The 27,477-nt window shown below is 44.1% G+C and overlaps 1 protein-coding gene across 7 annotated transcripts in view; it reads right to left on the bottom strand.

The window, feature by feature from the left end:
• Positions 1–1,079: 1,079 nt before the first annotated feature.
• PHLDB1 (pleckstrin homology like domain family B member 1) overlaps positions 1,080–27,477 on the bottom strand; it is a 142,835-nt gene continuing 116,437 nt past the window's right edge. For 4 of the 7 annotated variants that reach the window (XM_030222012.1, XM_030222013.1, XM_030222016.1 and 1 more), the window contains 7 exons: positions 23,769–23,859; positions 19,762–19,908; positions 7,820–8,039; positions 5,162–5,247; positions 5,035–5,064; positions 4,531–4,569; positions 1,080–1,238 (listed from right to left, as the gene is read on the bottom strand). In XM_030222012.1, the coding sequence (XP_030077872.1) occupies positions 1,098–1,238; positions 4,531–4,569; positions 5,035–5,064; positions 5,162–5,247; positions 7,820–8,039; positions 19,762–19,908; positions 23,769–23,859 (754 nt within the window). In that variant the 3' untranslated portion in view covers positions 1,080–1,097. The remainder of the gene's footprint in view (positions 1,239–4,530; positions 4,570–5,034; positions 5,065–5,161; positions 5,248–7,819; positions 8,040–19,761; positions 19,909–23,768; positions 23,860–27,477) is intronic. The other 3 variants (XM_030222014.1, XM_030222017.1, XM_030222018.1) reach the window with 1 other exon arrangement.

The raw sequence follows: 27,477 nt of genomic DNA, 5'->3' as shown, positions 1-27,477 counted from the left end.
TTGCTCCCAAGTGGCTTTCCCAAGCATGGAGGGAAAAGGCTGTGTCTGGAGCAAAGGCCAGCTGCAAAGCAGCGGTTTAACTTCACCTCGTTTCAAGCACAAAGAATAAGAAAGGTGGCCCATGCATTGATGTAAAATTGCTGGGCTTCTAAAATCCAGAAACAAGGCACTCACCCCAGTTCCCCGGGGGGGGGGGGGGGGGGGGATGACAAGTAGCAGCAGTTCTTCTAAGCCTCATTGATCAAGAGCACATTAGCTCTCTACTTTTTTCTTCTAAATCTGAGGAGCAAGGGGATGTGATGTGAGAGAAATACTTTGAGCTTGGTTGTATGATCTAGAAATGCTGTAATAACTCGGCTAGGTGGGTGATGCTTTCACCATGGAAACTGTTCAGGGGGTTCGAAATTTTAGGGGACATCTAAACCCCCTTACGGAGCAGTCACGGGAATGGTATACCTACTCTTTGGCAGGTCTTTTGTGTGACTTGTTTTCCAGCACAATGTGATGATGCTTTAAAAATATGGTGGGTGAGAAAGAGGGATTCCATTGCAACGTTGTCTAGCTGCTCAGCCACGTCGCAGAGCACTTCCTTTTTTTTTTTTTTTTCTTAAATCAAAATGAAAGAAAAGATTTTTGCAGCTGGAGGAGTTTCTCCACAAAATCCCTGCTACAGGATAAATGAGAATGAGTTTTAAATTGGTCATATGAAACAAACAAAAAAAAAGCGATGAAAGCTTCAGTTTAAACAAAACAATTTAAATACTTGAACTTTTTCAAAATATATATCTATTTCAGTTTCTTAAAATCCACATATAGGCATAAGGTAGCCTTCACTCTAGCTTTCTCCCTGTGTCCAGCATTGGGCGCTCTGGGTTTAGCTGGCATTTAGGGCCAGCCTAAGGTCTTCTGTAGTATTTCTAGATGTAGGTAAAGATGCCCTTCTACTGCCTGCTATTATCCAGGTGCACTAGCAGGAACATGTCCCCTTTATATTCTGCTCCAGTCCACGCAGGAAAAAGTCCAGTTTATCTTGGCACAGGACACGTGTGGGGTAGGAGGAGGAGTGGAAGCTTAATGTCTTTTTTTTTTTTTGTTCCTCAGTTCATAAACTGAGTGTAGCCTTCGGCTCCTGTCACAATGACGTCCATCCAGATCCGCATGGCCTCTGCTGATGGTGCCACCATGTAATAGAGTCTATCATGGGTCTTCACGCAGAAGGTTAGGGCAGGGTTTGGACTCTGTAAAGAGAGGGTGGGGAGAGGAAAACAAAGGTCAACAATGGTAAAATAGAGAGCAGAATATCTACCTATAGGGCTCTGAAACAGGGAACTTTTTAATGCAGCTACAACTCGAAACTTCCCTATAGGAACCCTGTCTGATTTTTCTTAGAACATCACTACATTTTTCATTTGTGAAATGACCTTTCCATTGGTGTTAAGTTCTGCTCCACTTCACATACATTCTTTTTAATTACCACAATACTAGTTTTGTACACAGGGGTGAGGTGGTCTATAAATAGTCATTGTCCAACTTTTACAATGCTGGTTAATTACTACTTTTACCAGCTCCTTTTGGGTAGTAAAACACAGCAATTGAGATCTTTGCTTGTAGGTCTACACTCTAAAGCCCTCTGAGCTCTTTTGAGCCACAGCTAATCTAAATCTTTTTTCCAAATCTGGTGAAAGTTTGACAAGGCTTTCATAGTCACAGAATTGATTGCCTCGGCAAGTTTAACATTTCCCTGCACACTTGCTCTAGGTCCAAAACCTTTTTAAGTAGTGTAGATCTCTGCCATTCTTTTTTGTTGTTGTTGTTGTTATTGTTGTTTGTGTGTGGCAAAAAAACAAACAAACAAGGTCTCCATATCTTACTTTTCCTTCTATTCCTCCTTGGGTGTCTTCTGTAAATCCATTTTTATCGCTGTTATATTCCTTTTGATAGCAGTAATGATGCCTGATTAGTTTTCTGTAAATTTCCCACTGAATCATTATCAGGGGCATAATCGAAAGAGAAGGGTGCCCATCTTTCGACACAAATCGGGAGATGGGCGTCCTTCTCTCAGGGTCACTCAAATCGGCATAATTGAAAGCCGATTTTGGGCGTCCTCAACTGCTTTCCGTCGCGGGGACTACCAAAGTTCACAGGGGCGTGTCGGCAGCATAGCGAAGGCGGGACGGGGCGTAGTTAAGAGATGGGCGTCCTCGGCCGACAATGGAAAAAAGAAGGGCGTCCCTGACGAGCATTTGGCCGACTTGGTCCCTTTTTTTTCACGACCAAGCCTCAAAAAGATGCCCAAACTGACCAGATGACCACAGGAGGGAATCGGGGATGACCTCCCCTTACTCCCCCAGTGGTCACCAATCCCCTCCCACCCCCCCCAAAAAAATTAAAAAACATTTTTGCTAGCGTCTATGCCAGCCTCAAATGTCATACCCAGCTCCATCACAGCAGTATGCAGGTCCCTGGAGTAGTTTTTAGTGGGTGCAATGCATGTCAGGCAGGCGGACCCAGGCCCACCCCCACCCCCACTTGTGGTTGTAAATGTGAGCCTCCAAAACCCACCCGAAACCCACTGTACCCACATGTAGGTGCCCCCCCCCTTCATCCCTAAGGGCTATGGTAGTGGTGTACAGTTGTGGGGAGTGGGTTTTGGGGGGCTCAGCACCCAAGGTAAGGGAGCTATGCACCTGGGAGCAATTTGTGAAGTCCACTGCAGTGCCCCCTAGGGTGCCCGGTTGGTGTCCTGGCATGTCAGGGGGACCAGTGCACTACGAATGCTGGCTCATCCCATAACCAAATGCCTTGGATTTGGTCGTTTTTGAGATGGGCATCCTCGGTTTCCATTATCGGCAAAAACAGAGGTCACCCATCTCTAAGGTCGACCATCTCAACATTTAGGTCGACCATCTCTATGGTCGACCTAAATGTTGAGATTTGGGCGTCTCTGACCGTATTATCGAAACGAAAGATGGACGCCCATCTTGTTTCGATAATATGCTGCCCCGCCCATTCGCAGGGTCATCCTCAGAGATGGGCGTCCTTAGAGATGGTCGTCCCCGTTCGATTATGCCCCTCTATGTCACTCAAACCATGAAATATTTCCTCTGTGGCCACAAACACCAACACCTCCCATCTATTCCCCCCCCCAACCTGGCAACCCTGCCCCCAATCAGTTCCAACAACGCTTAAACACTGGTACTGTTAGTGTCTTGCTAGCAGAGGTGGTGAAACTCTTAACCTTGTAATTTGACCTTGCCTTGTCTTTTGACCTTTGATTCCCACATCTGCAGCAATGATCTGCACAGCCATCAAGACCTTACAAGCCTGTTGTCTTAAACATCTAACCACCTATGTTCACTGGTTTAACCGTGGTCACGCCATACAGGTTTCCTGTCTTCTCTATGGACAGACTATCGTTGCCCATATAAGTAGGTGATTAGCTGTCTTGGGTTCTGTCTGAACACAAAGTTTCAAAGCTATCTATTATGCATGTACAGGACTTGCTTTGTCAGTGTCATCTCGTGGTGCCAACTCATTTTCAATTTTTCTGCCTCAGATGTCTTCATGTTAGCATAGAGGGAAGGCTTCATGTATATGTATCCTCTGATTCCTCTAGGAATGGACTAAACTCTGATACTCCCAGCTCATGATTGGCCCAGACAGATCCAGGTCCCAACCCTAATTATACAGAATCGGTGACCTCCATTACACCCCTAAACACCAGATACCTGTAAGGATAATATCTCAAATTATGCTGGTTTCTAGAAGATACTCCAATGGAAGGTGTTTAAACGAATTAGGGTTGTGGTCAGGGGTGGGGTAGGGGATGAAGGAAAGGCTCTGGACCCGGCCTGTCCAAGTTCAGTCCTCAAGGGCTGCAAACAGATCAGATTTCAGCATCTTCCTAATGAATATGCATGAGAACTACATTCCCACTACCTCCATTATATACAAATCTTATCTCATGCATATTCATTAGGAGTGTCCTGAACATCTGGTTTATTTGTGATCCTTGGATCCTACTTTCCTGTACTGAGCCCAGGCAAGACTGGATTAAAAAATTTGACAAGATGTTCCTACCCCCCCCCCCCCCCCCCCCCCCCCCCCCCAAAAAAAAAAAAAAATCTTTTGGCAACTTTGCCTATGCCTCAGTTTGGCTCTGCCTACATACAACGTTCTAGTCTTCACTAAACAAACTACACTGCTACTTTTGAATAGCTGATCACAAAGTAAAATGTCTGTCTGCCTCTTGAAACTGAAGAAGAGAACTGAGCTGCCTCCTACGGACTGGTGAGCTTGAGCTCTGGCTTGGTAAAGATTCCTGCTATTTCTAGGTTTTGATAGCTTCCAGCATTGAAGTACAAGTACCACTTATGGAGAAAGTAAAGCACAGAGACATTTTGAGCAAAGTAGGCCTTAATACTACATTTTTAAAAGTGGGGTTAGTCAATTTGTCAGCTTGAAAAAAAACAAAATGTTGTCTTGATAGCATTTGGAATGTTCTACAACTCCCCAGATCCTCAAACCAACCTCTTTCCGAAACTGAACAGGTAGAAAATCAGAGATCTGCTACAAAAGAATTAAAAAAGAAAAAGAAATTTTACCTCCTGTCCAAAACAGAATGCGAATGCATGCCTATCCTGAACTTTGCACAGCAAACTTAGAACAACCCCTCCAGGCCAAATCCCCACCTCCCCCACGTACATAAAAGAATTATTCTTTAAATTCACAAAACTGCCAGCTTCGCTTTCAGTATTAGTATCTTCCATGCAGGCTGCCCGATTCATTTCTATTATAAAGGCAGCAATTGTCCAGATGGATGGCAGACGGTGACAGCGTGCCTGTTATTTCTCACCTCAGCACACACAGAAGCATTAAGTGAAAGGACAGAAGAAAAGCCTACTGGCTGTTAGAGAATGAAGTGAGGCAATTTCATGAAATCACACAAGGAAAGCGCATTGTGAGGAGGAAGAAGGAAAAGGAGATAGAAGTCAGGGGCTGAAATGGTCTGGGCAGGAACAAGGGGATACATACATTTGCAAGGCTCAAGTGGAAAAATCCTTTCTGTAGAGAGAAAAGAAAATCACACCAATGGACAAGAGCTAAGATAAGTACAAGCTCAGTGTGGTACTGACATGACTTATGAAAACCACCCTCTCACCTTGGCAGCACTGCGAAGATGGTCATAATATACCTCCTCAATGGCCTGGAAATAAATGACTCCTTTCAGCTTTGTTTCATGCTTATCTGTGTCAGACAAGACAAAAAGACAAGGGATAATCAGCGCAAGATCGGTAGTGGAGGAGTAGCCTAGTAGTTAGTGCACTGGACTTTGATCCTGGGGAACTGTTCGATTCCCACTGCAGCTCCTTGTGACTCTGGGCAAGTCACTTAACCCCCCATTGCCCCTGGTACAAAATAAGTACCTGAATATATGTAAACCGCTTTGAATGTAGTTGCAAAAACCTCAGAAAGGCGGTATATCAAGTCCCATTTCCCTTTCCCTATTTCAGATTCTACATGGAATGTTGAAACTATTTGTAGATTCTACATGGAATGTTGCTACTATTGGAGATTCTAGGTGGAATGCTGCTATTCCATTAGCAACATTCCACGTAGAAGCCTGCCCTTGCAGATCAGCAACGCAGCTGCGCAGGCTTCTGTTTCTGTGAGTCTGATGTCCTGCACGTACGTGCAGGACGTCAGACTCACAGAAACAGAAGCCTGCGCGGCCGCATTGCTAATCTGCAAGGGCAGGCTTCTACGTGGAATGTTGCTAGTGGAGGAGTAGCCTAGTGGTTAGTGCAGTGGACTTTGATCCTGGGGAACTGAGTTCAATTCCCACTGCAGCTCCTTGTGACTCTGGGAAGTCACTTAACCCTCCATTGCCCCTGGTACAGAATAAGTACCTGAATATATGTAAACCGCTTTGAATGTAGTTGCAAAAACCTCAGAAAGGCGGTATATCAAGTCCCATTTCCCTTTCTCTATTGGAGATTCTACATGGAATGTTGCTATTATTGGAGATTCTAGATGGAATGTTGATATTCCACTAGCAACATTCCATGTATAGTAGTAGTAGAAGCCTGCCCTTGCAGATCAGCAACGCGGCTGCGCAGGCTTCTGTTTCTGTGAGTCTGACGTCCTGCACATACGTGCAGGACATCAGACTCACAGAAACAGAAGCCTGCGCAGCTGCGTTGCTGATCTGCAAGGGCAGGCTTCTACGTGGAATGTTGCTAATGGAATAGCAGCATTCCACCTAGAATCTCCAATAGTAGCAACATTCCATGTAGAATCTACAAATAGTTTCAACATTCCATGTAGAATCTGAAATAGGGAAAGGGACGTCAGACTCACAGAAACAGAAGCCTGCGCAGCCGCGTTGCTGATCTGCAAGGGCAGGCTTCTACATGGAATGTTTGGAGGAGTAGCCTAGTGGATAGTGCAGTGAATTTTGATCCTGGGGAACTGAGTTCAATTCCCACTGCAGCTCCTTGTGACTCTGGGCAAGTCACTTAACCCTCCATTGCCCCTGGTACAAAATAAGTACCTGAATATATGTAAACCGCTTTGAATGTAGTTGCAAATACCTCAGAAAGGCGGTATATCAAGTCCCATTTCCCTTTCCCTTCATTCATTCATTCACCCACCCCTCATGTTCTAGTCCTAGAACAGTACTGGGCAGACTTCTACGGTCTGTGCCCTGAGAAAGGCAAGGAAAATCAAACTCTGGTATACATATAAATTATCACATACCATGTAAAATGAGTTTATCTTGTTGGGCAGACTGGATGGACCGTACAGGTCTTTATCTGCCGTCATTTACTATGTTACTATGTAAAACCTTTGTGTGTGTGTTCCCTGCTGATTAACCACACCCTATGAGCACCTGTGGCTAGGGTACTAACCCCCTCACGGGTGAGAAGGGCCAGGGTATGTTACCCTGCAAGTTCCCTGCCAAATGGAGATAGTAATGGTAAAGCTGAATGGGCTGTTGATATTGTTAAAACATTCCAGGCAGAATTTAGAAAGAGTTCAATTCAGTGTTCACATTTGATATGCAGTTCTCCAATATATGTAAAGATGGCCTTCATCCATCTACAAATGGTGCCTTAGATGCTGCTTTACTCTCCTCCCCCCCCCCCCCCCAAGAATAAAGTGAGTTGAGCTATTGCATTACACTGTGTGGGAGTTAAATGTACAATAGTGCGGCAAAAGTGTGGAACAGATGCTCTCAACCCAGTCTTCAGAATGCACCTGGCCAGTCAGGTTTTCAGGATATCCAGCATGAAGATGCATGAGTCAAGTACATAGGATCTCTAAGGGAGTGAAAGGGAGAGTAGATGGCATGGATGGGCAGACCCTATGGTCTTTCTCTGCCTACATTTTCTATGTGAGAATGTACATGCAATGGAGGTAGTGCATGCAAATCTCTCACATATGCATATTCATTGTGGATATCCTGAAAACCCCACAGCTGAGAAACACTGGTTACAGATGGGGGTGGGGAGAGCATTTGGTTGAATTTTACTGGCTTGCTATATGTATATGGTATTGGTATGAGGTGGTGTACTGTATGTGGTGGTGTTACTAAGTGTTTTAAGGGGGTGGATGATGGCATTTATTTCCTGATCAATTTGTTGGATGTTATGCGCTGCGTATGCCTTGTAGCGCTATAGAAATGCTAAATAGTAGTAGGAGGAGGAGGTTTAGTTTACTTGATAGATCACTTTTCTTTTGTTGTTATGTGCATTGCTGAAAGCTAGATGGAGCTGCAGTTGACAAATTAATCAAAATATTCTGCTGCCTTTCTTACCGATATAGTAGGAGAGGGTGCGTTTCAAGCGATCAAAGACGAACCAGCGCTTTTTCCAGGACTTGATCTTGCCACCCATCTTGGTCAGGTAGCCCTTGCACATTTTCTCAGTCAAGATGATATGGTGGCACATGTCCACACTGTGACCACACGATTCGATGTGCATCTTAAGGTCAAAGTCTTCTTTCCTTATCGGTAGATACCGTGTCAGGGGCCGGGCCTGTAATCAACATGTCATTAGAAATTTTATGTGCACCCTGATATTGTTATAGTATACTACAAAGTTGGAGGGTGGTTGAGGTCTGATGTTTGTGTCCTTTCTGCAAAATATTACCTGACTGACTTTATGCATTCGATGCCATAATGCTATAACCTTTGTACTAATAAAGCAGTATTGCTGACAACTGTTTTTCATTCTGCCTTTGGAAAAATTGATCTTTACCAAGTCATCTGCTGCTGGGAAGATGCCAAAACAAGAGCCTTACTGGGAAGGTATTATTAGGAAAGGAATAAAAAACAAATATGAGAACATAATGCCTCTGTATTGCTCTATGATGCGACCACACCTCGAATACTGTGTGAAATTCTGGTCACCGCATCTCAAACAAGATATAGTGGAATTAGAAAAAGTATAGAGAAGGACAACAAAAATGATAAAGGGGGGTAGAACAACTTCCCTATAAGGAAAGGCTGAAGCATCTAGGGCTCTTCAGCTTGGACAAAAGACAGCTGAGGGGAGATATGATAAAGGTCTATAAAATAATGAGTGGAGTGGAATGGGTAGACATGAATCTCTTGTTTATTTTTTCCAAAAATACTAGGACTAGGGAGCACGCAATGAAGCTGCAAAGTAGAAAATTTAAAACAAATCTGAGAATATTTCTTCACTCAACATGTGATTTATCATAACGACTTATTGAACCCTATTGCCCTCCTCCTTCTCTTCTCTGTATTTACTCCCTAACCTCTTCAACTTCAATGTACTTGATTGCTTATTGCCCGTTTGATGTATGTCTTTCAGACTGATGTAAGCCACATTGAGCCTGCCCATGGGTGGGATAATGTGGGATATAAATGCTATTAATTAATTAATTAAACTCTGGAATTCATTGCCAGAGAATGTGGTAAAAGAAGTTAGCGGGGTTTAAAAAATGTTTGGCTAACTTCCTAGAGGAAAAGTCCATAAGCCATTATTGAAATGGACTTTGGGAAATCCACTGCTTATTTCTAGGATGGGCAGCATAAAATGTATTGTACTGTTTTGGGACCTTGCCAGGTACTTGTGACCTGGATTGGCCACTGCTGGAAACAGGATGCTGGGCTTGATGGGCCATCGGTCTGTCCCAGTATGGCAATGCTTATGTTCTTAAGATGCCAAAACAAGATCATTCCCTTCTGCAATAAACTTTGTTTGTTGCCTCCTGTGCCTGGATGTGAGAAGCCCAAACTAGGGATAATGTGCATCAATCATCCCCTAAAGCAGTGATGATACGTTGAAACCTTCTGCTCAGTGTGCTGCTGCGGCTAAGAAAGCAAATAGAATGTTAGGTATTATTAGGAAAGGAATGGAAAACAAAAATTAGGATGTTATAATGCCTTTGTATCGCTCCATGGTGTGACCGCACCTCGAATATTGTGTTCAATTCTGGTTGCCGCATCTCAAAAAAGATATAGTGGAATTAGAAAAGGTGAAGAGAAGGGCGACGAAAATAATAAAGGGGATGGGACGACTTCCCTATGAGGAAAGGCTAAAGCGGCTAGGGCTGTTCAGCTTGGAGGAAAGGCGGCTGAGGGGAGATATGATAGAGGTCTATAAATTAATTGGTGGAGTTGAATGGGTAGATGTGAAGCATCTGTTTACGCTTTCCAAAAATACTAGGACTAGGGGGGCATGCAATGAAGCTACAATGCAGTAAATTTAAAACGAATCGGAGAAAATATTTCTTCACGCAATGTGTAATTAAACTCTGGAATTTGTTGCCAGAGAATGTGGTAAAGGCGGTTAGCTTAGCGGAGTTTTAAAAAGGTTTGGACAGCTTCCTAAAGGAAAAGTCCATAGACCATTATTAAATGGACTTGGGAAAAATCCACTATTTCTGGGGTAAGCATTATAAAATGTTTTGTACTTTTTTGGGATCTTGCCAGGTATTTGTGACCTGGATTGACCACTGTTGGAAACAGGATGCTGGGCTTGATGGACCTTTTGGTCTTTCCCAGTATGGCAATACTTATGTACAAGCCCGTGGGCCATGTAGCCTCCATTGTGCACCTAGATTTTCTATGTCAGTGAGAAGAGGCATGCACAGCTGTTGGGGAGCACTGGATTTTCTCCCTTTTTTGTTGCCACATCACCTCCTCCTTCTGTGGTTGTAACCATGATGAATGGTGGTAGTGGGGAGCTTCAGTGCCCTTTGCTCTCCCAGGAACCCTGGGAACAAGAAGAGGTGATTTATACAATGGTGCTGGACGGAAGCAGACAAGGGGTGGCTACAAACTACTCGTCTTTGCCCTTGCTCTGTTTGTTGCTGCCGCTTGCTGATATGTTTAAGATGGAGAGAAACTTTATTCTGAAGGATTGGTGCTGCAGCTGAGACCAGGCACAGTTATAGTAGAAGAGGAAGGAGAGGATCAGCAGGTACCACCCTTTCCTGACCGGAACCTGGAAAATTATGAAATTAACCTGCTGGGAGTCTAAAGGAAGGGAAACAGCAAGGGGAATCTAATGCTAGTATACAAAATGGGGTTGGAGACAAGAGATTGCAAAAGATGGGGAGGGCAGTGACAAAAAATTGGGTAGGGAGGGGGATTTGTATCCCTACAACTCTCTCTGTCAAATCTCATTGGTAGATGGTCATGAAACGATAGGTCAGCTCTGCTTCTGCCCTGAAGAATCTATTTTTAAAAGTAAACTAACCTCTGTTTGTTAAAATCAGTAAGCAGCACAGTAAAAAGGTGAACCTAGTAGAAGCAAAGGAATTTCAGGAGAGAGATTGCCATCTGGTGGCTGCATGGAGATCTGAGTGTAATAAAAGTAGGAAAAATGGAGGCAATTCTATAACTGGACACCCAAATTCCATTATAAAATACTGGTGTAAACCAGCATTGTCATACCTAAATTTAGGTGTTCCCACTTATGTCTGGTCAATTGCAGGTATAAATAAATGCAACATATAAATGCAACTTACAGTACTGTGAAAGTGACACATAAAGGAGCAACCTAGTGGTTAATGCAGTGGCTAAGAACTAGGGGAACTGGGTTCAAATCCCACGGCAGCTCTTTGTGATTCAGGGCAAGTCATTTAACCCTTCATTGCCCCAGGTACAAACTAAGTACCCATACCTAATATATAAACCACTTTGATCAAAATACATGACCTTTTACATTCACTTCAAAATTGCCCTTTGGGAAATTCAAGGCTGCATGGAACACTTTTTATTATGCCCAAGAGTTTCCCTCAGACTAGCGGTTAGAATGGGTGCCGTGTTGGTGGCTGCCATGCTTATCCTTCCTCCCCTCATGTCTATTATCCTGGTGTAGTTAGTTCTTGCCCCCCTTTGCCTACTAGTGATTACACTGTAGTTATCAGTTAAAGGAGTAGCCTAGTGGTTAGTGCAGAAGCCTAAGAACCAGGGAAACTGGTTCAATTCCCACTGCAGCTCCTTGGGACTCTGAGCAAGTCACATAACCCTCCTGTACTCCAGGTACAGATATAATACATAAACCACTTTGATTGTATATCAAATCCCATTCCTTCACACATGGAAGTGAGAGGCGCACTCATGGCCAGTGGCGTTCCTAGGGGGGGGCGGTAGGTGCGGTCCGCCCCGGGTGCACGCCACTGGGGAGGTGCCACGCGCGCCTGTCCTCCGTTGTTCCATGCTTCTTCTATGCCCCGGAACAGGTTACTTCCTGTTCCGGGGCAGAGAAGAAGCATGGAACAACGGAGGACAGGCGCGTGCGGCACTCCCCCAGCGGCGTGCACCCGGGGGGGGAGGTTCCTTCACGGGGGGTGTCCTTTCACTGGGGGGGGGGTCTGCGCTGCATCCGGGGGGCGCTGCACCCGGGGGGCAGGGCGCATCGGCGATCCGCCCCGGGTGTCAGCCCCCCTAGGAACGCCACTGCTCATGGCCTTCCCATGTGTACATTCCTTGTACAGTTATACACTAAAACACTTACATCCTTTCTTACAGAATAGCACAGTGGTTCCTAGACTGGTCCTGGAGGCAACCCAGCCAGTCAGCTTTTCAGGATATCCACAATGAAGATTCATGAGAGAGATTTGTATACAGTGAAGGTAGTGCGTTCACATCTCTCTCATGAATCTTCATTGTGGATATCCTGAAAAGCTGACTGGCTGGGTTGCCTCCAGGACCAGGTTTGGGAACCACTGAAATAGCATATAGTGCACTTAACAGCAGAGGTCAAATTTTATCTTTTCAATATGTACCATGTTCTTACTGCATAAATTTTGCTTAGCCAACTTGTATCACAATTTTTAGAATAACATTTGTGAAAGACAGTTGTATAAGTGCTAGTACCAGGACAAATTGAATTTCAGTGCTACTAAATGTGCATATTTTTGATCCTCTTTCATGATAGTCTTATTATTAGGTTTCAATTTGCTGTTTTCAAGTTTACTCTTTCACTGTATTTATGTTTATGCTTGTTCATTTTACTATGCTGTGTTAACAAAATTGTAAGTTTGATGTTAAACTGTACCTGCTGTACACCACCTTGGGTGAATCTCTTCATAAAAGTGGTTAATAAATCCCAATAAATAAAATGAAAATTAAATAAAGAAATGTTCTGTGTTTTGGGGAATGTAGCAGAAGCAGTGCTGGCCATGCTCTTCACATCTAGTGGGAATACCCAGTGATCATGAATATAAGGGATGACACATAGCAAATCTGACCCTGACTTATTTTATTAGGATAGGGGGAAAACTGGAGTAGTCAGAGTGCTTTTTGGAACTTATAGTGCAGCTTGTTGTTGGTAGCTTGAGTGATAGAAAGGGGGATTTGCACAGAAAGTTTCTATCGGCCTTTGTTTGATCTCTGCAATTTGTTTCAATATTCAGACCTACGTTATGCTACACGTCTTGTTAAATTTTGTTGATAAATAATAACACACACACACGTTTTAATTTGGACGTCCCTGACTGCACTTGCATGTTTTTTGCTCTCTGTATGGGTCCCGTGCAGCACCAACTAAACTAAAATTGCTCCTGGATGGAGCTAAGTATGATATTTGAGGCTGGCATAGAGGCATCTCAGGGGAACCAGTGCACTACGAATGCTGGCCCCTCCCACGACCAAACCGTTTTTGAGATGGCCGGCAGCGGTTTCGATTATCGCTGAAAAACAAAAACGCCCAGCTCAAAAAACGGCCACATCCAATGCATTTGGCCGGCACAAACCATATTTTCGAAACTAAAGATAAACGTCCATGTTTTTCGAAAATACAGTTCGGCCCACCCCTTCACGGACCCGTTCTTGGTGATGGACGTTTTTACACATGGGCATTTGCATTCGATTATGCCCCTCATTATAAGTTAAATTATTTGAATGTCTATTGATATTTATTTGGATTTAGCTCACATCTTTTTCTATAGTAGCTTCAAAGAGAGTTACATTCAGGTACTCTAGATAGTTCCCTGTTCCTGGAGGGTTTATTTATTCATTCTTATATCCCACAATTATCCCCAAACATGTTTTGGTTCAATGTGACTTACAATCAGTGGCATAGCTAGATGGGGCCACAGGGGCCTTGCCCCCCCCCCCCCCAAAGTTTGCTCTGGGCCCCTGGTTGGCTGGCGGGGGGTCCCCAACCCCCGCCAGCTGAAGACTTTGTCCAGCGCTGGTCTCCGGCGCTGCCACATTGCCTGCCCTGCTCTCTCTTCCCCTCATGTCAGGCACAGTCCTTTTAGTAATATTGAGCATGCTTGGGGACCTCTGCCAGCCAAGGTATTTGGAGAGGTGGTGCTTCAGCTGGTGGGGGTTGGGGACCCCCACCAGCCAAGATGTTACAGTGGCGGCAGTGGGTGTCGAAGGGGGTGGCAGTGGTAGCGGGCCGATGACCAAAATGTGCCCCCGTACCTTAACCTCTGGCCCCCTCCCACATTGAGGTCTGGCTACGCCCCTGCTTACAATTATTATGGGATTACAGAATTAGTATTTAATTACAAATATTATAGAACATTTGTGAATATGAGATTAACCGTAAACTTTCCTAAAAAGGTACATTTTTAGTTCTTATCTGAATTGGAAGTAATTGTTGATGCTTCTTATGACCTTAGGAATTAAGTTCCACCACTTGGAGCCCAGGAAGCTGAATCTACCGGTGTAGATAGATTTCTATGTGATGTTTCTGCGGTTGGATAGGTGAAGTAATAGGTAACTCCTGGTTTCTGGGCTTGTGTTTCTTGGTGATAGCTCAATCAGGTTTAACATGTAGTCAGGAGACATGCCAAACAGTATTTTAAAGTGCTAGTTTTAAAGAATAGTCTAGCTTTGATGGGAGTCAGTGTAGCAATATAAGCAGTAAAGTTACTCTCTCGTATTTTGATTTTTTGAAGATAAGTCTTGCTGCCGTGTTTCGGATGGTCTCCAGTGATTTTAGTACATTATCTTTTCATCCTATGTATGCTGCGTTGCAACAGTCTAGCTGTGGTAGTATAAGACAGAATGCACGTGTGGGGGAAATAGTCTCTTATCGTTCTCAGTTTCCATAGCACTTTGAAACTCTCTGGTTTCACTGCTGAGATTTGATTTTCCAGAGATAGGTGTTTGTCGAGAATGATTCCTAGTATTTTTAGTTGTTGTTCAATAGAGTATGTTGTTCACAATCTAAGTACCTGAGGCAATGGAGGGGTTAAGTGATGTGCTCAAGATCACAAGGAGAAGAAGTGGGATTTGAACCAGGCTCCCCTGGATGTCAAACCTTGTGCTAACCACTAGTCACATTGTTGTAGGTTGATTGCTTTTCTTGGTACTTCACCATTTTCTTGTTCACGATGGGGCTCATTTTCAAAGCACTTAGCCTTCCAAAGTTCCATATGGCTAAGTGCTTTGAAAATATGCCTCTCTACCTCATATAGAATAGGTATTTGGTACCAACACTTCTATTAGCAATGATTGTGTTCCTTTCCTTTACCACACTGTCTGGAATTTCTTTTTTGACTTTTTTTTTTTTAAATCTATGAGAATGGGAACGTCCCAGACAATCAATCTTTTTCATTCTTCACAAGATTTGTAGGTATGTAGATCACACCCCTGACCCCATGAACCAGGGGCGTATCTGAAAGTCGGTGGTAGCAGGGGCCAGAGCCAGAGTGAGGGGGCACATTATAGCTCCCCCCCCCGCTGCCGTCATTTCCAAGCCCCCCTCCGGCCACCATTGCCGACCCCCCCCTGCCGCCGTCACCTACCTTTGCTGGCGGGGACCCCAACCCCCGCCAGCCGAGGTCTGCTTCCTCCTGCCGCTTTTGAGTTCTTCTTCGTCCTAGGCTCCGTCACTCCGTGCTGTTCAAAGAAGCTCCACTTTTGGAGTCTGACGTTGCTGCACGTTGTATGTGCAGGACATCAGACTCACAGTGAGTCTGACGTCCTGCACGTACAACGTGCAGCGACGTCAGACTCCGAAAGTGGATTGAGGTAGCAGTGCCAGATTCTTTGAACAGCACGGAGTGATGGAGCCTAGGACGAAGAAGAACTTAAAAGCAGCAGGAGGAAGCGGACCTCGGCTGGCGGGGGTTGGGGTCCCCCACCAGCAAAGGTACCCAGGGCAACGGCGGGGGAGGGTTGGCGGCAGTAGGGGGGGGTCCAGGGCAAAATCTGCAGGGGCCCGGGCCCCTGTGGCCCCACGCAGATACGCCCCTGCCATGAACACTCCTTTCCTCAGTGGCTGACAGCACATGAACTTATTACAGAAACACACCGTTCTGTGCCAAGTCAGCCTGTTTATGCCTCGGACATAGGTTTATGCACACAGAGGCTGAGTAACACTCAGAAAAGCTATTTTAAATGTTTAAACACACTTTTTACCTACATGAAATGTGCAGAAAATTACCATATTTGCATACCATACCATGAGAAAATCACTCTTATACTTCATCTGCAGTTAAGATTATGTTAATATGGAACATATGGGACATGCTGGACATGACCATAGAACCATAGTACAGGCTGAATAATAGCCTGCCAGATTGTGTGTTGAGCTAGGCCTCAAAAGGTTTAATGGACAAACAGTAAAATGCTTGCAATTGTACATTTAGTGAAATGCTTATGTGACCAGATGTTCTCTAAAGAGCCTTGCAACATTGACTAACAAGGAAGTGAATGTAGTTTGCAAACAGTTTTGCTAAGGAACCGAAATATGATTTCATTAGAAAATGGTTCATAGACCTGATGATTGAAGGGGAATTTTTGAGGTAGTACAACAGGTGGTAATGAGTAAACAGAACCTGTGATTACTGAGACATTTATATGTTGCAAGTGCAAATGACCCTGATAGGTGAAATTACTGTAAATGTAAAATTAAGTATGTTCCAGTAACTAATTGCTGATTTTAGTGAAATTCACTAATGCTGATACAAAGTAAATTTGATACTGAGTAAATTACATGAGCACAGAAATTTGTATGAAGTAAAAGCATGTGATTTAAAGGGTATATAACTGACAGCTGTAATCAATAGAAGTTAGAGAAGTAATACTGTGGATTCGCACTTTGCGTCCCGTTTACCACTCTCATATGAGAAAAGCTTGTGAACTGTCTTGATTGATTGATTCTGATTTGATGTATGGCCTAATCTGAAATATTCGTATGCCAGTGTACCTTTATTTGGTAAGTTTTAATAAAATGCTCATTTCTCATATTAATAGCCTTCTGTGTCTGTCTCTCCTTCTATAAGTAAATTATAAAGCAGTTTATATTGCAGCAGTGGTGGACACTGTTAGCATCTAAATAGATTTGTATTTATTATACTTGAAGGAGGGCAGACAGGTTGGAATTTCATTCAAGTATGAACTGAAAGATGCTGAATGCATACTCTAAAGAAACAAACATCTGTCATTAAGGGGGGGAAATTATCAAAGTGGTTTACCATTAAGACAGGCTATTTTAGCCCAGGGTCTTAATACATAAAATGGGACCTGTGCTAAAATAGTACAAGTTAGTGGTAAAATAATACATCTTAACAGTAGCCCACATGGATAATTTCCCCCTTAGTGTGAAGAGTTTCAGACTCTGGTAAGCAGAGCTGATATTGTGATGTCATAATGCCTTATTCCCCCAATAAGAGCCAACCTCATCAGTGATGTCAAAATGGCTTGATTGTCCTATACTTGGATCACTTTTATTACATATAGCAGTGATTTCAATTTCTAGTAGGGTTGCCAACTGGATCCAGATTCGCCTGATAGGGTTGACCCACTCCTGGTTTTACCCCATTGCATGCAGGGACTTGTAATCTTGCTTTTCTTAGGGAGTTTACAAGCAATTGAGGAGTCTCTTAGGCTTCCAGTGCCTGAGAGAGAAAGAGAGAGAGTAAAACGAAATGAACTATATGCTGATGTGATTTGATATATGCAATGGGGAAATCAGAACTACAAGTCCCTGCATGCAATTGAGTAAATTCAGGACGGAATCGACCCTATTGGGCAAATCTGAATTGAGTTGGCAACCCTAATTTCTAGAGGCATTTCTTTTTTCTTTAATTAAGAGGGGAAATTATCAACATGGGCTACCATCAAGATGTTATTTTACTGTTAACTCCAGTTATTAGTAACTAGGTCTCATTGCATAAAATGGGGCCCTCTGCTAAAATAGCATGACTTGTTGTAAAATAACACATCTTAATCAGGGCCACCATGAGGGCGGGGTGGGGTCAAAATTCCCCGGACCCAGCGCCAGCAAGCTTCTTCTTGCTGCCTGCTTCCGGATCTGTCCTCCCCTGCTCCTGCGTGCTGCCCAGGACGCGGATGATTGCATTAGTGCAATATCGCGTTAATGCAATTATCCCGGTCCTGACTCACAGCGCGGACAGGAGCAGAAGAGGAAAGACCATGGGAGCCAGCGCCGGAGGCAAACACAGAAGGGTAAAGGGGCGTGTGGTCGAGTGGGAGCGACGGTGTGAGTTGGGGGGGAGTGGCTTGCACCGGTCCTGTTCTGCCCCTTGCTCAACTATTTTTGAATCATAACTAGGTGACCAACACACAAAATCTGGCAAATTGTACATATAGAAAAAAAAACATGCTTATAGTAAAGAGATCCACTTAGCTCCTACTGCAAAAGCTTTGAGCTAAATACAAAGTAAATAAATACATATATTGAAGAAAAGTCTTGAAGATGTTGCTCTTAGATGAAAGAAAAGGCATCAATACCTTTCGAAAGCTATCTTTTGGTGGTCTCTGTTTAGAGCATAGCTCCAAGTGAATCAGTGCTGCTGTGACACTGGGATAGCAACAATGCTTTGACAAGTAAGCTTTGCTCAGCTGTGCTGACCCCTTCTGTTCTCTTGTGCTTACTGACTGCACTTAAAAGGACAAAAGCCTCTAACAAGCCAGTTTGCTGGCAGGAACAAATATTAACCCCCCCCCCCCCCCCTCCCCACAACCCATGATCACTGGAGCCTGGGTTGCAAAGTCTTACATTACACAAATGACACAGCTCTTCAATTAAGCCTGGATAGCAACAGGGATCCCGTGTGTTATAGACTGAACATGTCACAGCATTTCTGCTCCATTCAAGAGAGGGACAAAAGAGCAGACGTGCCTATTTCTGGGAAAGTCTGGTCTCCACTGTTCTGGTCCAGAAAGAACTAATGAAATCAGCATGTGATATCCATGAGGCAGGAGTCCACAAAGAAAGCAGCAGAACAGCATTAAACCCCTGAGAGGATAGCAAAGTACCATAAGGAATGCCCCAGGTCTACAAAAGGAGCAAATAGCTGATCAACATTTCAACACCCTCTTCCCTTTCAGCAGAAATATACATAGCCTGGGGTCCCCCTGTTGTCTCTACATCCTTCTGAACACAAGACTACAGCCTTAACTAAGAATTCTGGGCAAAAGACAGAGTGAGGTATAGTGTAGACAGACACACAGCATCTAGATATATAAGTTGATGTATGTGCAAAAACTTCCTCTAAAGGACAGCATAGGGCTAACCCAGGGGTGTAGCCAGACCTCGCGGTGGGAGTGGGCCAAAGCCCGAGGTGGAGGGGGGCACATTTTAGTCTGCTGCCTTGCTGCCCTCCTCACCTCCTCGCCGCTTCCCTTGCTAAAGCAAATACCTTTGCTAGTGGGGGTCCCCAACCCCCGCCAGCTGAAGCCTTCTTCAGCGCCGGTCTCCGGCGCAGCCACGTTCGCTGCCCTGGTCTTTCTTCTTGCTGACGTCCTGCTGTACACGCTCCTTTACATGAAACTGAGCATGCCTCTAGGCCTACACCTACAGCCTTGCATCTATGGCCATGCGCCACTCCCTTTTGTGTCACTAGCCAGCTCCTTCACATGATGTTATGAGCTGGCTGCCTTTCTACCACAGTATTATCATTGCTTGTTCTTTCAACTGTAAAAGGACCAAGGTGGATTTCGCTTACCGGCACCCTCCCTTCTCCTCCTCTTTGTGAGATTTTATTGCACCACTCATATCTCTCCTACCCCCACTGCCAAAACCTGTGGTGTAGCCACAGGTGGGCCTGGGTGAGCAGGGCCCACCCACTTTGGGCTCAGGCCCACCCAAAATCAGTGCTCCGTTGGCGTGGCTGGCTAGCCATGCCAGCCGAAGACCTCTTCTCATTGTGGTCTTTAAGGACACTTCTACAGGAGCCCATGAATTGCCAGAGAAAGATCCTGTTCAGATAACACCCCTTCTTCCAGCCCACTGCAGGCACAAATATAAAATGCACTTGGAGCTGAAGACCAACTCCTCTTGTCCTTTTTACCTGGGAGAAATGTTTCTCTCTCATCTTGACTTCTTTCTCAATCATCCGCTGGCGATGGACAGTTTCATCCTGCAATCGCTTCTCCAACTCCTCCCGCCGCTTCCTCTCATCCTCCAGGGCCTGACGCCGCATCTCCACCTCCCTCTCCTGTAACAAAAAGCTCATAAGTACTCCAGTTCTCCTGACCGTCATGCTAACCTCTAAGATAGTGAAAGCAGATAGGTAAAGTGATAAAGGCCTTCCCAAACTACATGCGCATGGTTTCAGGACAAGGGTAAAATGATGTGGTAGCCACGTTCATCCACTTTGAAGGCAATAAATAGAAATAAAACAAAATTAAAAAAGAAAAGAAAAATGATACCTTTTTTATTGGACTAACTTAATTTTGACACCCACCAGCTACGACTTAAAGATATGGGTTTCCTATCACGTTATAAACCACAAAATTATACCGCTTTGACACCCTCTGATCACCCATCCATCTCTCCCTGTTTCTCAATCCACATCTCTCCCCCAACTCTTACCTTTCCTTGTCATTGGAATGCTTTTATGTTTCACTTATATATTCTGATTTTTGTCATCATGTTGCTCATTTCTGACCCAAAGAAGGAGGCATTGCCTTTGAAAGCTAATCAAAAATGTATTACGTTAGCCCAATACAAAAAAAGGGAACATTTTATCTTCTTTATTTGGTTTTATTTTATTTTTTTGTTACATTTGTACCCCCCCACTTTCCCACTCATGGCAGGCTCAATGCGGCTTACATGGGGCAATGGAGGGTTAAGTGACTTGCCCAGAGTCACAAGGAGCTGCCTGAAGTGGGAATCGAACTCAGTTCCTCAGGACCAAAGTCCGCCACCCTAACCACTAGGCCACTCCTCTATTTATTACCAGGACAAGAGTAAAAATTCACTACCAGGGAGAATCTTTATGGACAGAGAAATGACTGATGGACACACAGAGCTTCATACTAGCTTGATTATAAGACAAATCTCTTATATTCACGCAATACGGTGTTTGTGTAACTCTGATTTTGACAATGAAACCGTCTACAATACTGTAGGTGTGCCAATAACACCGTTTGTCTCAGATGAACGTGTGGCAGGCGATTTTAATGGTCTTCTATAGGAGCATGGATAGCACACTACGATTTATGAGATCACTGATAAACATATTGGAAAATTTAGGATGTAGGGAGAAGTGGTAATTTACAGAAATACTTCCTTTACTTGCATTTGCTGAAAAATCCAATACATCATTATATACTAATGGACTCAGTATAATTACTGACACGTGCATACATTGGACACTTAATAACAGAAAAAGGGGTTGAAGGTCTGAAACTTGTGAGCACCAATTGTCAAGACTTCAACCATGGCTGGAGTCAATGCACCCATCTTTTCTATACATTCAAATATCTCATCTTTATCTAAAGGGCGAGAATCTCTCCCATTTGCGTACCTCATGCTTGGATTCAAAACAGCTGAGCAGAAAACAGGCTGCAGACTCTTACGAGATTCCATTAGGACATTTAAACAACAGAGGGGCAAGGTTTGTATGTGGATGTGATTGTGCAGGGAGGAAAGTAGTCAGGGTTGAAGCTTTGCTGGCTGGTGTTCACAAGTTTCAAACAAAAAAAAGGACTGAATTAGCACACCTAGAGCAAGGCCGTAGCTAGCTATGTGCAGCCGCATGGAAGCTGTGGCATGAAAATTGCACCCTGTCCATTGGCTTCCTTTGCCGGCATGTCAAAAGTGGGTGGGGCAGGGGCTTGCCAGACCTCGACAGGAGGAGGAGCCAGAGGCCAAGGTGGGGGGAGGCACATTTTGGCCCGCCTCCCCGCTGCCGCTCCTCCCCCTAAAAGCATGCTCAGTTTCATTAAAACAAGCATGCACGGCACTGAAAACAGGGCAGGGCACCAGGCAATGTAAGACCAGAACGGGACAAACACCTTAGCTGGCAGGGGTTCTGGGCCCCCGCCAGCCAAACCAGGGGCCCTGGAGCCAATATGGGGAGGGCTCAGGCACCCCATGGCTCCCCATAGCTATGCCACTGATTTGGGGGTGTTTTGCATTGGGCACATTCTAAGCTAATGACATTCCTGACCTAGAGCTCTTATTGAGCAAGTATTTATTTCAGTTCTTGACTCCGTACGTTCTATCTAGGACGTTACGTTCTTTGCAGTGTTGTTTTTTGACTTTACGTTTAATTTTGTATTTTCAACATTTCTATATTTATTTTATGTTTTTAGACCCCTGAGGAAGGCTTGCTGCCGAAACACGGACCGTGTTGGGTCCCAATAAACTTGTTTTGAAGCTCTTACTCCTTGGTCTGGGCTGGTTATTTGGATTTGGTTCTCTTCCACCCTTGGTCTGTTGTACATGCTAATGTTGCCATTAGCACATGGCCATTATTCTAAATTAGCATCTTACTGACACCTAATTGAGCCCTTACCAACATCTATTTTACACGCGCAGACTGCAAATTTACTGCAGAATGCCTGAGCGTGCCCCACAGTACGCCTACAGCTTTGTAAAAGGAGCCCTAAATGTGATCAAACACACTCTTATATGCACTGTGAAAAGTCAAATAGATACGTGGAGGGGCATGATTGAACGGGGCGCCCAAGTTTTCATGAGGGCGTCCTTACAGGACAGCCCCCGCAAAGCGGCAGGGAAACCCGTATTATCAAAACAAGATGGGCGTCCATCTTTCGTTTCAATAATACGGTCGGGAACGCCCAAATCTCAACATTTAGGTCGACCTTAGAGATGGTCGACCTAAATGTTGAGATGGTCGACCCTAGAAATAATCGTCCCCGGTTTTCAGCCATAATGGAAACCGAGAACGCCCATCTCAAAAATGACCAAATACAAGCCCTTTGGTCGTGGGAGGAGCCAGAATTCGTAGTGCAATGGTCCCCCTCATATGCTAGGACACCAACCGGGCACCCTAGGGGGCACTACAGTGGACTTCACAAATTGCTGCCAGGTGCATAAGCTCCCTTACCTTGGGTGCTGAGCCCCCCAAAACCCACTCCCCACAACTGTACACCACTACCATAGCCCTTAGGGATGAAGGGGGGGCACCTACATGTGGGTACAGTGGGTTTTGGAGGGCTCACATTTACCACCACAAGTGTAACAGGTAGGGGGGGATGGGCCTGGGTCCGCCTGGCTGAAGTGCATTGCACACACTAAAACTGCTCCAGGGACCTGCATACTGCTATCATGGAGCTGGGTATGACATTTGAGGCTGGCATAGAGGCTGGCAAAAAATATTTTTAAAGTTTTTTTTAGGGTGGGAGGGGGTTGGTGACCACTGGGGGAGTAAGGGGAGGTCATCCTCGATTGCCTCTGGTGGTCATCTGGTCAGTTCAGGCACCTTTTCACGGCTTGGTCGCAAGAAAAAATGGACCAAGTAAAGTCGGCCAAGTGCTCGTCAGGGATGCCCTTCTTTTTTCCATTATTGGTCAAGGACGCCCATCTCTTAATCACGCCCCAGTCCCGCCTTCGCTACGATGCCGACACGCCCCCGTGAACTTTGGTCGTCCCCGCGACGGAAAACAGTTGAGGACACCCAAAATTGGCTTTCGATTATGCCGATTTGGGCGACCCTGAGAGAAGGACGCCCATCTCCCTTCTCTTTTAAAGATAAGCTTGATAGGCAAAAAAAACCTCAAAGCTCCGATGCCCTGTAGCTCAGGAATTAGTGTAGAAACTATCGTCACTATAACCCAGGGTAATAACTATGATGTTATGCATATTATGTTTGTTTCTTTGCATTTGCTGGATAACTGCCATTAAGTCAGCTGGGATATTAAGCTCCACTGTAGTACGTTCACAGAGTTTATATGGATAACCATTACTCAGACAATAACCTACAGCATGGTCCAAAGTAATATAAATCCAAATTTTCTATGAACCACCACTAACAGTTCCTAATCAGGCTGTCACTGTAGGATACACAAAGTGAGACAGACAAAGAATAAAAGGCTGTATACTCACTCGAGCCTCCACAAGTCGGGTTTTCTCTGCATGTGCTTCCTTCAGCATCTTCTCCATCTCTTCAATCTTTAATACCTCTGCCCCACTGGCACTGAAAAAAAAATTGGTAAAAAAAAATCATGAATCCCTAAGCAAGGCTGAGCTGGACAGATGAAACTTTTCAATCCCATGAGACAGAAGGAACGCTGCGCAGGGCCCAGTGAACAGAAATCCCTGGGTCCTGGGTATTATTGTACAGACATCTCTAGGGCCTGTGTCTCAGGGCATGGAGCATGACGTTCCCCCATGGGCTAGGTAATCTGAACTAATCCATTAAGTCCTATGTATGAAGAGGGAGGGGTGTACTTATGTAGCATTATTTATTTATTTATGAACATTTACACTTTTTTATACATGAAGCAGACTCAAAGTGGCTTACAATGCACAGATATATCAATTACAATTACATTAGATAGGGGAGAAAGAACAGGGTAAGAAGGAAAAGGGAAAGGGAAGAGAGACTAAGATGGACGGTGGAAATCCAGGTGGACCAAGATGGATGATGGAAATCCAGACGGACCATTCTGGCAACTACTGGGCTGTACGGTGATATTCAGTCATGCCAATAAGGTAATTTGAATCTGAAGCTTTAGCCTTTTTAGCTCTGCTGCCCAAGTAATGTACAACAATGGGCATTTGGTTCGTACAGGTGACTAAAAATTTTAACTGCATGAAACACTTGTATGCATGTATATCAATGAAATAACGCACATGCAAAAAAGTTCTTGTGCCCTATACAATGAGTGCAGAACACACAATTGTGTGAAAAAAGCCATGAACTTTGTTGAAAATGAAGACTAATCAAATCAAAAGTGACAGGGAAGAGTCCTGGTATGGGTCTATATTATCTCTGGTCGCCCGGTGGCAGGATACAACAACTTATTTTGCTGCTGCTGCTGTTTTTCCTCCCCCCCCCCCCCCCCCCCCACCGCAGAATTATACAGATATTTCCTGCCTATTCTTTGATTTTTTGATAGTCCATGATTTTTCTCTCCTATCTTCCCTTGGTATACCATGCAGATCATCCCAGCTAGTCTCTCCCAGGAAGAGATACTGGGTCTTTATAAGGCCAGAAAGGTATAACAATCTTATCATGTAAGTCTCATCCCTCCTCTGAGCTGGCTGCAATCAGCAGAGGGAGCTTGGGCAGGTGCAGATTCTGGTTTGCTGCTTTGCATTGCCAGCTACCAGACCAACTCTGCACCAACTGCACAGTTGTGTTCACCCCTCCTTTGCCAACCATAGGGAGCATGCAGCAAACTGACTGGCTTTTGATGAGTGTCAATCATGTCTGTGTGCTCCCATTCTGCCTGCCAGCCTTCCATACTGTGCTGGATCAACTTTTTTTTTGACTTGGGCTTTGCTGCTACCAGCCAAATTATGCATTATGCCAAGATTATGTACATGCTCAATAATTATGTGAATTATCACATGCATAATCACATAATTTGGGTTGGAGGAGTGGCCTAGTGGTTAGGGTGGTGGACTTTGGTCCTGGGGAACTGAGGAACTGAGTTCAATTCCCACTTCTGGCACAAGCAGCAACTTGTAACTCTGGGCAAGTCACTTAACCCTCCATTGCCCCATGTAAGCCGCATTGAGCCTGCCATGAGTGGGAAAATGCAGGGTACAAATGTAACAAAAATAGGGATCTGTAGCAGTTCAGCTTATTCCATCTTTCCACCCACACTTCCCAATAGGTATAGTACTGGAGTTTCAGGGCACTTTCACAATGTTTGTATTGCCACATTTTAGTAGGCTGAATTTGTAGCTGTTTGACTTCTGGGTGTTAGTGTTGATTTGGTATGGTAGATTTGTTACATGTGTTTTCTTTCCTAGGTTTTGTGTTACTTCCAATATGCCTGATAGTGGAGGGTGTTGGATGACATTAATATTTGAAGACTGTTTTGTAGGAGTAGTAAGAGGAAGTGGGGGCATTTCTGTGGATGTGGAGTATCTGGAAGTGTAGGGTTCCTTTTGGGGTTCCGCTCCATTCTATATAGGTTTATGTTATTGACAGACACTAGATTTCACTCCCTAGTAGCGCTTTAGAAATGATAAGTGGTAGTGGTGACTGGTTGAATGATGCTATCAAATTTTAATAGCAGTTTTACTGGGGCTTGGGTTCTTGGAGTTTTATTTTCTTGTATCTATATAGCTAAGGTACGTATAGGAAGAACTAGAAATTGTGTTAGAGTTTTGGCCACACTTATTTATTTATTTATGTATACATGATTTAGCCTGTTCTACCGATAATGCCCAGAACAGGTTACAAAAATACATACATAATCATGATAACAAATGATACATAAAATATCATAATATAAATCACAGGGGACAAAATCCATCTTCTAAAATACCTCGTAACAGCATTAAGTGTGCAAAAGCTAACTTGGAATTTCTGGGAATTTCTACCTGATTAAACAACCAAGTTTTAATACATTTACGAAACTTAAGATTAAGTTATCAGTATTCCTAATGAATAAAGGAAGATGATTCCACAGAAATACCAAAGAACAAGAATAAGCATGCTTCTGAGTACACACAAAGGAATAAGGAAGCATCTCTCACCTTGAGAATGCAAAGTACGACAAGGTGATACAAAGGAAGCTTCTTAAGCATATACTTTGGTGCTATAAAATGAAAAACTTTGAAAGCCAAAACCAACAATTTAAAATAGCAATAGACAGCCAGTGCAGAAATGACATAACAGGAGAAATATGACAATATTTTGGGGAGTTATTCAGAACATTAATGGCAGCATTTTGTACTCCTCTTCAAGCTTTTTGCAGGCAAACCTACAAACAATGCATTGCTATAATCTATACGAGAGATTACAAAAGAATACACCAGTTAAGCAAAGTCAAACAGAAAAATAAAATCGAATAGATTTCAATTGCCAAAGAAAGTAAAAAGAAGACCTGACTACTTGAGTAATATGGGTCTGAAAAGAGAGGCTGGCATCTAAGTCAACCCCCACGTACATTATCCTTAGCAGCTATGATAGAACCATACCATGATAGTACAGGCTGTGGAAAAGAACAACTTCCTCTATGAACCCATAAAAATTCTACTTTAGCTGTATTCAACTGAACTTTATTCACAGTCATCCATTCCTTTACATCTGTCAAACATGACAGTAACTTATCAAGCTGACCATCATGAGAAACGCCCAAAGGAACATACAGCTGTAAGGCATCAGCAAAGAAGTGAACATGAAAACCACTGCAAGAATATATCAGAGCTGCCAGCCATAGAGCTTAACTACTTGTATAATCTTTCCTTATCAAGGACAGGTTTTGTCCTCTTCCTCATTTGAACTCTACCATCTTGGGCAAATGAGCCTACAAGATCCCACACTTAGTTTCACACACACAAATCTTGGTAATAATCAAGTAGCCACTGTTCAAACACCTGACCTCCTAGTCCCTTGCGCAACATGTAATGGAATATCCTGCCCATACTTGTTTGTATGTATAAGGCCTGCATGCTATATTGCTACTATTTGGGTTTCTGCCAGGTACTTGTGACCTGGATTGGCCACTGTTGGAAGCAGGATATTGGGCTAGATGGACCATTGGTCTGACCCAGTATAGCTATTCTTATGTTCTTATTGCCAAACTGAGGCCCATGAACCAAACTCTGACTAGGCCAGGAATCATATTTTTAG

This window comes from Microcaecilia unicolor, chromosome 12 (assembly GCF_901765095.1).
Source record: "Microcaecilia unicolor chromosome 12, aMicUni1.1, whole genome shotgun sequence".
In the NCBI taxonomy this organism is placed as follows: Eukaryota; Metazoa; Chordata; class Amphibia; order Gymnophiona; family Siphonopidae; genus Microcaecilia; species Microcaecilia unicolor.
The sequence above is the reverse complement of the archived record's forward strand: the minus strand, read 5'-3'. Positions and strand labels throughout refer to the sequence as shown.